A 17,522-nucleotide genomic window follows, 5' to 3' on the forward strand; every position below is an offset into this window, starting at 1 on the left:
CCAATAATCGCTACATGTAGTGAAAATATTACCTGCCGTAGTTGCATATGTAACGTATTCCAGGCAACGGTGTCTATTGCTGAGCAATTTAGAGTTTGCGTGAAGTTAAATTCACATGCAGTCAACCAGAAGTACTTTAGCTAATAATAACCCTTACATAATGGTATAACTAGAAATTGTCTTCAGGGTGATGGATCAGATGGAGTAGAAAACCACATAGGGCAATAAAATATAGCATTAAATAGAAATTGTTGCTTGTAGACGAAAGCGATAAAAGCAAAACCCTCAAAACCCCACGGGTGAAATTAATGGCACCTTAATTATATGATCAGTTTCATTCCATTTTGCAATTTCCAATTGGACATGACTTAAGCAACACTAATCAAGTCAGAGAGGCATGCAGTGAAATTTGTAATTAATTCTGTCTATATGTAATAAGTCTCAAAAATACCTGAATTACTAAGGAAAATGGTTTGCGAGTTAAAAAAAACATTATTTCTGCATCAACTGGCTTCTTGTGATTATGAAATAATCATATCATGGGAGACAGTGTTAATTTCGGATTAAATAAAATGATTTAATATAAGAATCATAATTCATTATAAGTTATTATAATTCCATTGTAGTTTAAGAGTTAGTAGAGATTGATAGCCACCGATAGCGTCATTGCAAACAAAAGGAAAGTGCTCCAAATTGTTTTAAATACGACGTTTTTTAACTCTCTAAGCCATCCACCTCATTTTTTTATGAAAAGTGAAAGAATGAGATTTGAAGAAAGCTGGAATCTTCAACTATTGAAAACGGCGAAAGTATGCTACATGAACAAACTAAGATAAAACCATCAATCACACTTTGTAGTTTAACTCAAAAGCTGAATCTATTTATGCACCTAGCGGGAAAATAGGAAAGCTTTATTTAAAGCTTCCGCGACCAAGTAACCCTAACAATAAGAGTAACATACAAAAATTCGTTAGGATTTTAGTTGACGAGAGACTTGCCGCACAAATCAATTCCATTTTCATTCCGCCGTTTTTCACGATGCGCATATCGAGCATTTATTTTGTTTATTCGTATCTAGGACTCCATCTAGGTGGCAATAACTCTGCAGATGATTCAATTTTTCCCCCGAGTACCCTTGATGCCAAGCATGGCGTTCGCCAATCCTACTACCTTCACGGTGTAACCACAAATCTCGCTCATGCGTTCGTTCCGCGCGCTCACGGTTCCGCAGACTTGAATCACAGGCGGGAAATACGATTAGCACGAGACTTGGCTGTGGAGAGGAAGCGGCCTTCGATCCAAGTTGCGAGAGAAAATCGATTCGAAACGCATAGCGCTGTGCGCACCCTAACATCATTTCCGCCACGCGCGATCCTCTCTACTTTTTTTTCTTAACGCTCCAAAGCCAACTGCGGCAAAAATGGATTTCAATTTTCTTCACTCGAGTATCAAATGGAATTTTGAGCTGCCGCGTAAAAAAAACTCGTAAGATAGAGGTAACGAACTTGTCGGAAAACGGAACAATCAGAGCCCAACTGACCATGTTTTTCTCTTGACTGACCTCTTTAAGTAACCGGAGAATTTTCTAGCTGTTTTATCACCTTGAAGACGATGGCAGACTATAGCTCCCGCAAAAGATCGTGGCACTGCGCAGTGGATGCTGCCAACACTCCCACTATGAGTAAGATATGACTCTCCGCTACCCACTGATGAACAGGGTATTCAATATAAACACCTACTGTCAACAAATAACATGCAAATATCTTAAAGATATATTATAAAAATGCATTGCAAAGATTATATAGCGTTTTAAAAATATGCTTTCCACAAATATTCATTCTTTCATTCAATGTCACAAGTAGAAAATTAACAAAATTAGATTCTGACCTCGTTACCAACTAGACTAGCGATATAGCTAAGGGTTATAGAGAAGAAATTGAATTCATCAACTTGATTGAAAAGTTGGTATATCATCAAAAAATTTCAATGGATTATAAAAGAAGAATGTAAGAGCAAATAACATAAATTCCTTCAAAATCGTAAGCGGAAAGTTTTCTGGCCGAAAATGGGTTAAGGAGAATCTTATTCTCTGTTTCCAAGCTTGAGGAAGAACGGGTGCCCTAACTCTGAGGTTTTTAAACTGATCCGGTAGTGAATTTTTAGTACCATGACTTGTGAGGCTTTTTATGTTGGCCATTCTCGTCACGCTCCCCTTCGTTCCTTACTCTTGCCCCTCACGCATGTTTCACCATATTTATTCTGTGCATCCAGGGGTCTCCATCAATACTCTACATCGCTGCATATATTAATATGCAACGGACTACAATTCTTAGTTCATATAACCCATGTGAAGCAGTAAGTCGCAATTAGGGTGAGTTGTGAGTTGCATTAGTTTAAAACTAAATTCTATCAACAACGGAAATCCATTAGTATTATCAATATTTTGGCGAAAACGATTTTCATGGTAATTGAATGTTGCTTTGATCGTTTGCAAGTGTATTTGCTCTTAATTAACACTTCTGAGAATACAGTTCGCCCAAATGCATTCCGTAAGCGGAGGAATCGTGATCCAGCATTGAAAGACTCTTGAATAATATTTCCTTGTCCATTTCTCCGGGGAAATACTGATTAATAGCATACCTTGTACGAGAGAGAGAGCAATTGAATGTGATTAATTTAATCAAAGTTGGAATGACCTGATTATTATTCTGGGTCTGTGTAGGTTTTCCTTTAGCAAAACAACTGATGGAATTATCCGTTGATAGTAAAGAAACCTGGACATTTATAATTGGCCACGAGTGAAGAAAAACAGCTTATCTAAAGGAGATAAGGCAAACCAAATTCATTGATATGTTTTTCATTTCTATCAATCAGCGGAAACCCAGTAAGAATAAATGGTTGTTGACTCACATTAATGGGATATTGTAAAGATGAAGGGAGATAAACAATCACTTATTGCTAGCAATTTTCCACAGAAGTTTTACTAACACACTTTTATTTGTTGCGTTCATACTCCCACCCTCCGAAGCTATATGTGTATACAGGGTGTTTCAAGAGGAATGTGCAATACTTCAGGAGGTGGTAGGAAATACACTTACAAGCATTTTTTCCATAAACATGGGGTCGCAAATCCTTTCTTACTGAGCTACGGCAACGCAAACAATCTTTTGAATGAACTCCACTGTTACCATTAAAACGGTTTTTCTTTGGTTTCAAGCCTTTCCGGCATTTTTAATACTCTGGATTTTAAGAAAATTAAGTAAATGAGGTTGGTCAAAAATGTGCGATTTTTATTGTCTGAAAAATTTTAATTAAAAATGGGTGAGATTACGGAATCACATTGTTTATACTCGCTCAGATATCTGATTTAATTAAAATCAAAGATTAATTGTTTCAGACCAATATAATCACAAATTTTCGTCCAACCTTAATTATTTAATGTCTTTAAAAATTCATCCTATTGAATAATAATTAAATAATAAGATGTTGCAAAGGCTGAGAACCCAAGACAAACCGTTTTCATGGTATCTGTAAAGTTCATCCAAAAAAATATGTTTCCGCTGCCATAGCTCAGTAACTAAGGAGTTGCTACCCCATGTAAAACCCTTAGACTGCACATTATCTATCCCCAGAGTGAGGGAAAGTACATTTGGGCTCTACCCGGTAAGCAATAAAAATTTTGTAAAACTGAAGTACGTTGTCAAGCTATGATCAAACTTAAAAAAAAAATTTCCCTAGGTATGGTATAAAAAGTTTAAATACGTTCCCGCAGTCTAATGTTTGAAGGACTGAAATTTTCTCCACTAGCACCTCCTGAAGTATTGCAGATTCCTCCTGAAACACACTGTATATTCTCTCAACGCAATTCCAGGAAAATTAACACCAGAGATTAGTGTATAGACATTTGCATACACGCATATTTTCACGGAGTCAAGAGCTGGCGTTGTGTTTTGAGGCAGGGTGAACAGTGGGGACCCACGAAAACCTCAAAAGGAAACACGCCTGAATAAAGGTTAAGGCGACTGGGAGAGGTGAGTTATATGCATAAAACATTAGGTGTACTTCAATTCTAACAGGAACTGAAAACTCGATTTTATGTACACAATGAAGGCATAGAGGTTTTATTAAGAGTCAGAAGGAGTGATATTTTTGAAGTAATTGTATGATATATTTTATAGATGAACAGATAGTAAAATGAGATCAATCGTAAGAGCTAGGAATGAGTGGAATTTTCAAATAACTGCTAAAAATCATCCTCAGAACTTTTACTGTTTCCTTGATTCTGCTATGCCTGTTTCAATCTGACTTCAACGGCTTGAATGCATTACTTACTTCTACCCTTCTTTATATAAACATAAAGTGTATTAAAGCTTGTGAGTTTTTTATTACCACGAATTTGATGAAAATAGTTTCCTTGTCAGTTTCAAAAGGAAGCTAAAAATATGTTTTGAATATGTTTCTTAACTATACTACAAGTAAACATACAGCCAGAAACCAATTAGTTGAGGTCATAATTTGATAATTCGGTATACAACTCGTCTACCAAAAAATGTTTCGAAAATGTTACCATGCATTCTGGAAAAGACCTCGAGCTTCTTTGATGATTGCAAAAAATTTATATTCTGTAATTGCAGCAAAAAAGCGCAGTATATCAGGTAGAGCAAAAATATGTTGCACCTCATAGAAAGGCAATCACTACATGAATCCCTGCATGTATTACTAGACTACACAAATCACTACATGAACTATAGTTTAGTCAATCCATCAGCTCGTTGATACGGTGCCATAGAGGGTGTTTCTACAAACGTCACACTTAGCACCAATATATTTAACTGTCCCATTAACTCTTAAGTATGGAAAATTGTGTTTCATCTTACTAAACTATTTACTCTCCCAGATGCCATGAAAGTACCACTCATAATTGCCATCTAGTACTAACCTTCCCATAGTCATTTAATTCAAAAGAATAGGTCAAAATGTGTATTAATTTACATCGGAAAATAACTTACAAATAATAATTTGTCGGAAAAAATATACTCACATGGGAACTCAGAAGTGGAATTAAATGCGTGATGTGTTTTTCTAAAAAAAACATGTATAAGAACATTATTTTACTATAATAATCTTATTACACTATCTTTGGCAACTGTACGCTCTAGCAGTCTGAATCTTTACATTTTCTCAATTTCCGTTCTACGTTCTTCCATTTGGTGCGGTAAGACTAACGGTGTATTAGAACAAACTTAAAGTCATTTTCTAAGAAACGAATGGATGATTATTTTATTATGCCAAGCAATAATCATCATGCCTAGGAATAGACGCACCCTCGTGGTCTGAATTTTTTAGATAAAAGCAGGCAAAAAGAATTAAGTAATAACCTGAATGGAACTAGTGTCATGCACTCTCAAAAAGTACTAGTACAATTTTCTTCAATTTTTAAAAATAAAACTAAAAAGCAAAAAAAAGCAGAATCGTAGAAAAAATATGTTGAATTTCAAGAGAGGCAATTGCTGCATGGAGAAAGCACCAAACATTTTGTTTCGATGCTCATTTTTTGTCATTAAACAACGTCCCCCCTTCAATTTGGTGAGGGTTCCTTGCAATCACCCGGGAAGCTGCCGTCAGCTCGTTGACACGACGCCACGGAGACCACCACACGTACACTAGATATCTTGACACGGACTTCGTCCCATCCTCGCATCTCCCGTCAATACTTCACCATCGCTCACCCTTCGATTGAGAGCACGTCCGATTGCATCCAACAGCCAAGCCAGCATCCTCTCCTGGGACGTTCGGATGCAGCCTCGACACCGTTTCAACGCAACACAATTTTCCCTCCTCTCTCCTTCCCTCAAAAAGGTCTCCATGTATTTTTCTCCCCATACCCCCTACCCCTTTGTCCCTATATCTCTCCATCTCTATACCCACGGTAGATTGATCGCCCTTGATTCGGGCTCATATCACTCGCTCCGCACCTACCTATGTGTATATTCATCCTGCTGGAATGTTTTTTTTTGTATGAAGGTCCATGTGGGAACTTAGGAAGGGAATGAGAGAGAAATAAATGAAAAATTTGTTAAAAAATAGAAAATTAATAAAAAGAACATTTTCAAAAAAATTGATGAAACAAAGAAGCACGCTTTCCCCATGAGAATAATGGACGGTTTTTTTTTCTCCAGTTGCCATTCTCCAGGTCAAACTACGAACGATTCCGTATTGAAAGGAAAAGAAGGGGAAGAAAAGAAAATGAAGGGAACGGTGTAGTTTTTTTTTTCAGCAAACCGCCAGAGTTGATTTTGTTTAGCCCCGGCGATTCGTAACGATTACGAGTCGTGGAAATGCCTCAAACCTCCTCCTTTCGTGTCTCGTGATGAAGGTCTTTCCCGTTGAATTTCGACGGAATGAAAATTCGGGCCTTTTCCAGCGCATGGCATTGTTCTCTTTTTCTTCATCGAATGCTAGTAAAATAACCTCGATCGTTCACTTGATCGTTCGTGTCTTTTTCTATTTACCATTATTCTTTTCAATCCAACATTGGTGGCCGTAACGCGATTTGCTATTTTAACGTCCATAATGAACGTGACTTTAATACCCGATTTATATTGGTTGTACTTCATGTTTTGCAACTAAAATTCTTTTCAAGATCATATATTTAACGTTCCCTTTAAAAGTTATAAGCATTTAAAAGACTTTATGAAAAGGATGCTCTAGAAAATTTTTACGCGAGCGTTGAGTTTAAAGGTAAAAAGATACTTCAGTTTGGTTGCTTGAGAATTTAAATGCATTGGCTAACTCTGCTTCCAAGGCTATCCTATCCTATTACAAACATTACCCACGGATTTGAAGCCCTTTGCGCTGAATTTTAGCTCGACGTGAACTAGAGGCTACTTTCACCATTCCTTCTATTAAGAACGTTTTAAGCAGTTAAATTATTCCAAGTATCTGAAATAAATGAGAAATGCTATATTTGTGTTGCTAGTTCGAATTAAGTTAGCATTTTAGCTTTTGAAGAAACTTTTCTATGGCAAAACAATTTTATAAAATTTGTAAAATTTAACAAACCTAATTGCTTTTTTCATTGATACCTACCCTATGGTAAAAGAACTCAGTAAATAACCTTTATTACACTTATTTTGAGGTTTAAAAACTAATATAGAGGGCGTCGTACGATGAAAGCAGAGATTATTTTGTGTATCCATTTATGAACTATTGATTACATCTAACTTCGAGGAAGCTATCTATTTGTATCGATTGTCGACGTATTTTAAGTGAAATGCATAAATTGGCAAATGTTAAGTCGAAATAATACTTATTAATGTGAGTGGAACGTCAGCACGACGAAAAACGTGATGGAAAAAAGTCACGCCAAAAAAAATTATTAATGCATGCAACCACCCCAGACACCTCATTTCACAGACTAAAGCGTCTCAATATCTTATTCAAGGATATGACCACGGACTAGCTAACGGAGTGCCGTTACGAAGCGCACGATATAACTCTAATGTGATATTTCCAGGAAGAAAAAATCCTTTTCCTCAACCGTGGTTCAAACTCTTACATCCCGAGTCAACGTCAGGTGTTCTTTGATTATCTCCTACCTCGACTTTTCTCTCAAGAGTGACGTTAAAAATGCTTAGTTTTACGCTTAAAGTTATTACAAAGCGTTTTTAACAAATAAGTGAAGCTCATACCCTTTCCTGCTAAAATCTATCTATCTTTCTATAGTCACTCAAACCCCAAAAGACCTGTGGTCTCGTCAATAGCTGTTCACCATCTATTTTTATCTAGCATCAGCTACGGTGTAACCCTGAGCCTCTGTATATCTCCCCAATGTAGTCTATGGGCGCCCCAGTGGTCGTCCACCTCGTGGAATATTTTTTGCTACCATCCTCAATGGAGTCTAAATCCTTCCTGTTTATGTGGCCAGGCCATCTTAATCTTCTGCTTTTAATTTCTGCAATGTCGGTATCTGGGAGAGGACACTCATTTCTCTGCATTTTCGTATCATAAAGGTGCCTTAATCGGACAATGGGGTAAGAAGAGGGCCTGGAATCTTGTTTTCGAAGACCACTAAGCGTTTTTTTTCTGATTTTTTACTTATTCCCAGATTTAAGAAGCTCATAATTCACATTTTAGGTTTTACTTGGTGATTTGGGACCGCTAAAATCTACTATGTGAAATCTCATAACTTGCATGCGTCGTTCTGTGTGAAATTTTGTCCATCCCTGTTCGCTAACCTTAAATATTTTCTTCCTAATGCAGGTGTGGGCTCCCTCTACGGCTCGAGAAGGTTCCGCACGGAGTTTTTGCAGGAACTTCCGACGCCGGGCACAGGACCTTACTTCGACACTTCCGTCCCGAGCAATTTGACAGAGCTCGTTGGTCGAACAGCACACCTCAACTGTAGAGTCAAAAACCTTGGAAACCGAACGGTGAGTACCCAACTTTTCATTTTACCCTCAACCTAGCAATAAATCTGAACTGAAATCAGTGTGAATTCTGAAATTCAGAGAGTAACACGCCTAGACAATGGAAGACAAGTCGTTTTCCTAAACTTCGGCCAATCCAACTGAATCAACTTGGTGTAGATCCCGAGAATAATTCCTTAATAATTAATTTATCTAATTTTTTTCAATAATTCAATATTTAAGTTGCAGCATTATAATCATTTTGAAAAACTACCTAATGTCTTAAATCCAATATTTCGTCTCGTGACACTTTTGTAAATAGAAAGAGAAGCAAATTTATCGGCCAGCGTCATTATGAGGGTGAAAAAACAGATTTTCAAAGCTTTGAACGTTATTTGATTTAAACTTCGTGGCTACATCACTTCAGCAAGTAATATTTTGCCTTATTTATATTCTTCCTTTTCGAATGTATGCGATGATCTTGGAAGGGATAATTGATGATTCGACTACCCCATTTGTTATCAAATCAACCGTTTCATCCACGGAGTACTTTAACAATATTTCCTTTTAGCAATATTTTGAATTCTCTTATATATAGACTTCCGTATTTACCTTAGCCTTCACATCATCATTCGCAAAAATTATTTTATAAATTCTATCACCAGAGTTTTCATTGAAGCCAAGAATGAAATCCGGCTGCTAATATGTGCTCTGAGGTTTTGTGGGAAGAGAATGGAAACATCATTGAACTGGCTGTGTAATATTGCCTCGTTAAAATTTTCTGCTAACAAAGTTGATCTTTTGATGATAAGAATGCAGGAGATAAGTAATACTTGAGAGTTAAATTTTCCATTGAAATTAAGGGACCTCGACACAGCGATTTGCACGTGTTTGCCCGGAAGGCAAATGATCCGTTGCTTGATTCTCTGGGCAATGATTGTGTTTTCACCTTTTAGATGATATTCAATGCCCTTACATAACCGTTTTATCTGTAATGTAGCCCTGGAGTAAGGCTTGGAACATGTGAATCGGGTTCATATGTTAGCTTCAATTTGGCCGGACTGAATTTTCTTGTCTTTTAATTTTCTCAAGAAACTGCAGTAAAATTACTATGTTTAATGCATCATAAAATTACTTTGATGCGATCAGATTACGATCAGGCAAACAATACAGGTATGATAGATAAATAATCATGCTGATAGGCTAAATCGCATGGTCTGTGACCTCTAAAATGCATTCACATGCAAGATAGGCTTTATGTTGGGCTATATTGTTTTCAAAGAAGGCTTTATTCGGAATAAGGCTACCTTTTGTTTAAGCAGAGTCATACTTTGCCAGGGCAATCGGAAGGTTTTCAATTCCTGAGCTATTAGGAGTTTTCTAAAGCAAAAATATTCCAGTCAGTCAGAGCTGTTGTTGCTTGTTCATGCTAATAATTGAATCTCAATTTATTGGAATTGAATGTTTTCATGTTCGGGAAATGGAAAATGTGGAAGTGACATCTGCTTTGCTGTCAGTGGAAGTCCCTTCAATTGACTTTTTCCTTTGAAGTAGCTGTTCGATGAAAGGCTTGCTCATGAACCTGAAAATGTAAAAAAAAACTATAGCAGGACACACTGTGACATGATTTTAGGAAGGAGGTCACTAATACTTTCAACAAAAATGTTGCGGTATGTATTCTTGGTAATAAAAGCATGGTGTGAAATAGCGCCTTTGTTGAGAGGATTGAGATAATTGATAATAAAAATGAGGGAACAAATCGAATGAAATTGGCTGCATTTGGATGGATCTGATCTTTTAAGGTTGTTTGTCCCTCGTATTTTTTTTTAAATAAATCGATAATAACGGTCTAAAACCACTCTTCAATTATTTTTGTTTCAAGCTTTTCACACCAAATATTTGTTAACTATCTACCAACATTTCCACACTCCGTTATCAGGCTGGTCTTATAATTCAGCTTGCATGGCAAGGTAATCAGCATGGTGTGTAAAATTTACCAATGGTATCTTCAGGAACTGCAAAGATTCTAGCAGCCTGGTAAGAATTTTTGTGTAAAAAATCCTCATTCCGTGTAGTGTGACTGGTGATGTAGCGGTAAGCCTGATCCTTTTGTTTGATTGTGTGTAAAAAATGTTGAGTATGCGACTTCATCATTGGTCCGCAAGTCTCTAACACAGCACGGTGGTCGGTTAGTCCTCTTGATGACTATTCATATAATATCGATTCCTCGGTGTCACGCTTAAATTTGTATGGAGCTTATAAGATATTTCTGACTCCTTATAATGCATCCTACGTTATAGCATCTCAGTGAGAACTATCATTATTCATGATATTTTTTATTCATCACAAACCTGTCGTTATCGGTAAAAGTAAACACAAATTGTGTCATGCAATGTTGAAAAAAAGCACTAGAATTTAATACTCCTTCTTTTGAGCGTCGAAGAACTCTTCATCTTTCTAGATAAAGTGGGCTTTCAAGGCAATTTTTTCTTACTTTATCGCTAGAGGACCCTAATTTTCATGTTATTTACGCTTCATACATATAATTTAATGATTACTTCTTCACTTCAAATTCTAACGGCAATTGCCTGGAAGCGAATTCTGAGATTACTTTAAAATCTTTCATTCATAGAGGGCGCTATCCTCTCGCTAAAAATTGGTATTAATATTCTTGGTCACACTTATATGATCGAGAGATAGTTGCAAGTAGGCAAATAAAACCGGTGGAAGGGGTGGCCTAGGCGATAAATCAAAATGTAGAAATATATCACTATACTTTTATATACTGATAATTTGATATTGAGTTTTAGACTTTGGCTAAGTGTGTTTATGTCATGTCAATCGCAAGAACGAATTCGTGAATATCATTCACCAGGAATAATTAAAATTATTAATCAATTGTTTAGTTACAAACAAATATTGCACGAGAAAAAAAAACGCATGTCTATAAAAGAAAAAATAAGGTGACAGAATTTTTTCGCGGGTGGCAAATTTTATTAATAGATACATATACAATACTTTGATAGGTTTTAGTACCCAGAAAAACTAAAAAGAAACGTATACTTTCTGAGTTATGAAAGTGTACTGCGGGTTGCAGAAGGTATGCGTTTCCGCACCAAGGTTAATTGGACTTTTTTTCTTGTTTTTTTTGGTACTACCACCTCTCAAAGTATTGAAAACTTTTTTCTGTTATCCTGTATATTTTGGTATTTAAGTACTACACCAAGCAGGTGGCACTGAGAGAGTTTAACAGTGGTTGGAGATAGCGCCTAAAGCCATGGAACTAACGCATTGGCCTTGCGGGGAAGTAGATGAGGATGGCGGCGGCGATAAGTTGAGGAGGGGCCGCGACGAGCCGGCCAAATAAAGCCATTTGTCAGTGTGAACCCTGACCCCAGCTCGTTCTCACCCTTGCCTTCCAAAACATAACTCCACCCTCCCCATTCTCTTTAGGTGAGCCAATACCTTATTTAACTCTTCAAGCTCTCTCCACCATATCCCCCGAGCACTCGGAACGGACTCACCTTTACCATCTACATCTACATACTACCCCGCAAACCCCCTTAGAAAGGAGTGTGGCAAGGGGTTTTAGGAGACACCCGTTTATATATAAGAGCATATGCTCAAACAAAATTACGACTAGCATTTATTATCCTTTTTTCCTTATCATGAGCAAGTCCTCCAAGTTGATTCGGGGGAAAAACGAATTCCCACATCTATCCTTTCGGCAAAATATCTCTCTTAATTCATCTCTTCTGTTGGATCTGGTAATATTTTGGGTCTCTAATATGATGTTCTCCGTGTCGCTCTTAAATATACCAGATATTCTTCGAGTAATTCATCAAGTCCTTTTTTCTTCTAAATTTTGCAGTGCAGCTCTTATTGATTTCTTATTTATTGAGCGTAATGCAGCGTACCTTTACTTTGCATGAAGTTACGATTTTTTTACTTAACTTAATGGAATTTTTGAACAAATTGTGCAGCTTTTTCCGTTTCTTAAGATTCCGCCTAAAATTGCTGTTTTATCAGCGAAGGCGAGGCTCGTGGTGGGTAATGATCTGGTTCTTTCCCGGCGAATTAACAGGAAAAGTGCTCTCGGGTTTTCAACCGCGTTACAAAGTTACATATTGGGGCCTTTTCGAGGTACGTTACGATCCCCGTCCTCAGGGAATGGAGACCAGCATGTATCTCTTTACCAGTATTGTATGAAACAATAAGATTTTTCTGCCTGCCACCTATCATCACACTAGGGTCACTGCGGTGGTGACATTAACAATGTTTTTTCTTGCATTATATTTGTTGATGATGCCCGTAGGATGCTATTTCGGCAAATTGGAGAAATTAAAATTGAACATAATTCAGGGTGTCCGGCGATATCTGGTGGAAATGTTTTATATCAATGAGAATAAAATAAAATGGTAAACTTCCACACAATTTTATTTACAAAGTACCGACCCGGTTTCGACACCTAGTGTCATTATCAAGGTTGATAATGACACTACGTGTCGAATGACAATGACAATGTAAATAAAATTGTGTGGAAGTTTACCATTTTATCTTATTCTCATGAAATTAAAATTGCATCACGTGAGCGCTGGAAAAAATACAAATAAACGCCACACACTCCTCTTTGGTAAAAAAAGTTTTCGATGTAACAACACACGATCAAAGACCTATTAAAATGGTAGATTTAGCAGTTTTCAAAACCCAGCCCTCCTAAAGCCGTCCATGATGGAGAAGGCTCAATATTAATCAACAGCCAGTCATCTATTGAAGTATTTTCATGGAATCATTCAATTTACATGGTCAAAAAATTTCCCTTGGGGGTTTAATGACGCAGATCACATATCGTATCATCGGTCGACGTTAAAAGAGGCAGCTAATGGCTAAATAAAATCCCAATTATTAGATCTGCAAAGCTAACACTCGAATTGAATTCGACGACAGCAACACGTATTTCAAACACCAAAACGTTGAAAAATAGCATTTTATTTTTCGTTTTTCAGAGTGGAACGTCCAATGAGGTAGAACGAGTAACTCATCATTAGTTCTTTTTATTCATAGGTATACATCAACTGAATTGGTATTACTCATAGAATTACCAGGAGTAAACTGAAATAAATCCTTCATTCAATGTGTATTCGCATATTTAATGAATACATGCTTACTCGTAAATCGGTGGCTATCAGATACAATTTAATGATTCCGTCTGATCATATATGCCGCTGAGTACACAAAAAACAAACACTATTTCATCAAAGTCATCCATTTAATCACAATCGGAAATAATATGAAATGAAAACAATCCATATTGGTGGTATTAACAATGTTTTTTCTTGCATTACATTTGTTGATGTCAGTCAGATGCTATTTCGGCAAATTGGAGAAATTAAAACTGTATCACGTTAACGCTGAAAAAAATACAAATGAAGTGAATTTAGGCTGCTCTTAAAAAAATTACCGTTTTTTGCTACATAAAGTGACATAGACTCGTATATATAGATGTTCGCAAAAAAATTTTCAAGCATTAACATATATTTGACAGGCAAATTAAATCAGGATTTTAAATGCCTTTTTAAATATAATATTATTTTCCATTAACGAATGATTGATGGTAGTGATTTTTTTCCATGCAATGAATCCAGATGCTATGGATAAAGACTGCCAATTTCGATTGTTTGAGGCGTAACTTGGTGAAAGCGATTCATTATTAACATTAAAAAAGAGACATCTGTGCTTTCACATTAATCACTATGTGAAAGCACAAAGTTCTTCTCTTTAATTTTAATACTTCCAGTTTTCTTTGTAACACGTAAAAATTAATAAATACAATATTTAGCTTACGACTTACTGGTAATCATCAAAAGACTTCAGAACTAGCATCACAATAGAAGTGGTTACAGATGATAAAAAAACGTACTCAAAAAGAGGCATGCGTAATTCCAATTAAAGTTAGAAGAAAACCTATCTCCGAAAACGTTTTAATCTTAGCCTAGTCCTCGCCTGTATAATACCTGTTCCCTTTCCTGCTGATTATTGCCTGAGACAACCGAAAAATGAGTTTTAAATATATTCTTCCTAGCCAGTGACATTATATTTTCTGCCTTAACTCAACAAAAGTCGTCCACAAAAGAATTAGGAAAAATGAAGATGTTTTTTCGATTCATATAAACAGAATTACAAATTCAATTTATTTCTTGGATGCATCAACACCCTCATTTATAGGAAACGGTATACTTACAATAATAGAAGAGACTCGAAAATAAAATATATAGCAACAAAATATTGGGAACTCAGCCAGAAGGCAGCGGGTAATGATGAGGGTAGATAAACTCTCTCCTGCACAACACACTTCAGACGTAATTACTCAATTTCCTCATTCATTGTTGTATTTGAACGTTCATATTCCTTTGAATTTCCTAGATATTGATTTGAAAGCCAAGACAACAAAATGGTATGATATGGCATGGGGTTGCAATAAATGCGAGATTTTCTAAGGAGCGTTGAATATAAAATGCGTATAGCTCTAAAATAATTCATACTAAGAAAATATTAGACACTAAACTTGTATCTCTAACTAGGAATTAAATTTAAATTTATGATGGCAAAAAAAACAGGTAATACGGGAGTGTAAAGCATATTTTTCCGTTAGAAACGCCTGGAACTACACCTGCTGATTTTTATAATCGTCATCGCATGTTCTTTCAGGGGATGGCTGTTTAACATTTGCGTGCAATGGGCATAGTAATACATCACGTTAAATCCTTCGATTTTTACTAAAGATAAATATGTTTACGTTTTTTTTAACTTGACGCCATCCGGCTTTTGAAACATCGTAGTTTGCCATTTTTCAACGAAGTAGTGTTGACCTCTAGATAAACAATTGAAAAAACAAATGCAAAAATCGCTCTTTAAAATGATACGAAACACCCATTCCTCGCCTCACCGTAGGCGTTAAAAAATAATATTCATCGCTCTCAAATAGCTCATGCATTGAATTATTACGAAACGTACTTGAATAACTACATAGTAGGAGGCAAAAAGTATAAGGGTAGAAAAACAGGTATTTCTACCATGCATAAGCCTAAGCTCATTTAAGAAACGGTGCGTTAACAAAAATAGACATAAATCGAAAATAATATATGGCCGAATAATATTGTGAACTCATCATCAATCTCAAACTAGGAAGTAGGAGGCAAAAATATGAGGGTAGAAGGCTCCTTGTGTACTTTTCCTTCAAAGACGCCAGGCACAAGACTTTTATCTCAACCATCTTCCCAGTGGCCGCCGACCATCCATCGCTTGCTGTCCTCCCATCTCCCTCACAGCCCACGTACCCCAAGGTAACGCCACACTATCTCCAACCAAAAAATAAAAACCCCGGGCCAGATCTGCCTCACGATTCCCAACCCAAAAAGCTCGCCACTCTTAAATAAAAAAAAAGAAAAGCAAAACAAACAGTGTTCCCGCAGCGCGGCGTATCTGCAAGTTTATGACTCCGTCTCTCTCCACACCAAGAACCTTCGTGTGCCTTCTCTTGCTCAACCCTTCAACCCTCTCAACTTCCCCAAGCTGATTCTCAAACCCTCTGTTTTCCGTGCCCCCCGAAGAGCATGTTCAACCTTTCCGCACCTCAAGACCTGATATTTCTCCTACATTAACACCCCTTTTACGTTACTCACTTTTATCATTTCCTGCTGAGCGTAATCATTCGTATGTCTTTGAATTTGAACGCAATCGCATTATTATTGAATATTTATAGTTTGACATCTTCTAATTTCTGTAATACAGATGAGAAAGTTCTAAGAAGAGTAGGAGAGAGGACAAGCCTAGTGAAACACTTGATAAGGGACGGAACAACCATATCGGCCGTATCTTGAGAAACGGGGGCCTGATGAAGACAATCGTCGAGGTACAAGTAGATGGCAAGAACGGAAATGGAAGACCTCGAACAAAATATGTGGAACTGGTAAAGAAGGATGTGGAAGAGAAGGAATATGTAGGCGTTAAAAGATTATATGATAGGGAATTGACTGGCGATCTGTGTCAAACCCATTTTAGGATTATTCACCAGTTATGATGATGACCACCTAAAAAAGCACAAAGCTTTAAAATTTTAATTATAGATAGTATGAAACTTTTTCCATACTACCGAAAAAAGCACGACAAAGTGTTGTTGTAAAAAGTTAACAAACATGCACAAATATCTATGCCCTGGAAATGGTAGCGCTAGCCAGGTAGATCTCTAGCGACTTTCGGTTTGGCAAGCGAGGACTTAAACGCGCCGCTACAAGAGCTGGCAACGTGAAGGAATTTAAGAGTTAGGTTCACAAGCGTTCAATCCAAAAGGAACCTGGATAATGCAGTGCCTTTGAGTCCATGGTTCGATTCCCGATCCAGAGGAATTTTCTCTCTTGGCAAATTAATATGAATTTCATCTCAGCGAGAGGCTTGGTAAATATCACATGACAGAGTAAGTTGTTTCTACAAGTACGGCTTCGTATAAACACACCAGTTCAGTGAGAATAATGTGTATAAATGCAAATAAATAATAATAAACTATGGCATATTTCCTAAAAATGTGATTTTTGAACTGCTTATTCCTCTCTTACATCCAAAATTTACAACAAGCTCGTACACTTTCTTGCTCAGCCCCTATCCAACCCCCGAAACCGGTTCTCAAGCCTCTTGTATCCCTCATTCAAGCAGCTTATGCTCAATATTTTCACATATAACATACCTCCTTATTGATAATGCCTATTTTAAATTATTATTCACTTTCATGTTTCATCTAGAAGTTGTAAATAGTTTTTGAAATTTCACGTAATCGATCCAAAAGATGAGATATAGATTAATATTTATGAATATGGTTCCTGCATGTAATCAGGTAAATGACAATGAGAAAAATTAAGAAATACTATCCTTCCGTTAAGTATAAAATCATATATTAATAATAGGAATGGCATAAATAAATGAAGAGATAGAGATTTTTCGTCGGATTAGGAGGAAATCGGTCTTCCCTTTGATCGGCCGGTCAGTCTGACCATTCATCTCGATACATATACCGGGAACAGGTCACTGCAACGGTGTGAGCTACTCCGGCTTAAATATTAG

The 17,522-nt window shown here is 36.8% G+C and overlaps 1 protein-coding gene across 1 annotated transcript in view; it reads left to right on the forward strand.

Moving 5' to 3' along the window:
* Positions 1-1,611: 1,611 nt before the first annotated feature.
* Positions 1,612-17,522, forward strand: part of LOC124166446 (zwei Ig domain protein zig-8-like) — a 366,954-nt gene continuing 351,043 nt past the window's right edge. Inside the window, exons 1-2 of the mRNA XM_046543976.1 lie at positions 1,612-1,681; positions 8,263-8,432. Coding sequence (XP_046399932.1) covers positions 1,612-1,681; positions 8,263-8,432 — 240 coding nt within the window. The remainder of the gene's footprint in view (positions 1,682-8,262; positions 8,433-17,522) is intronic.

Source organism: Ischnura elegans, chromosome 10, assembly GCF_921293095.1.
Source record: "Ischnura elegans chromosome 10, ioIscEleg1.1, whole genome shotgun sequence".
In the NCBI taxonomy this organism is placed as follows: Eukaryota; Metazoa; Arthropoda; class Insecta; order Odonata; family Coenagrionidae; genus Ischnura; species Ischnura elegans.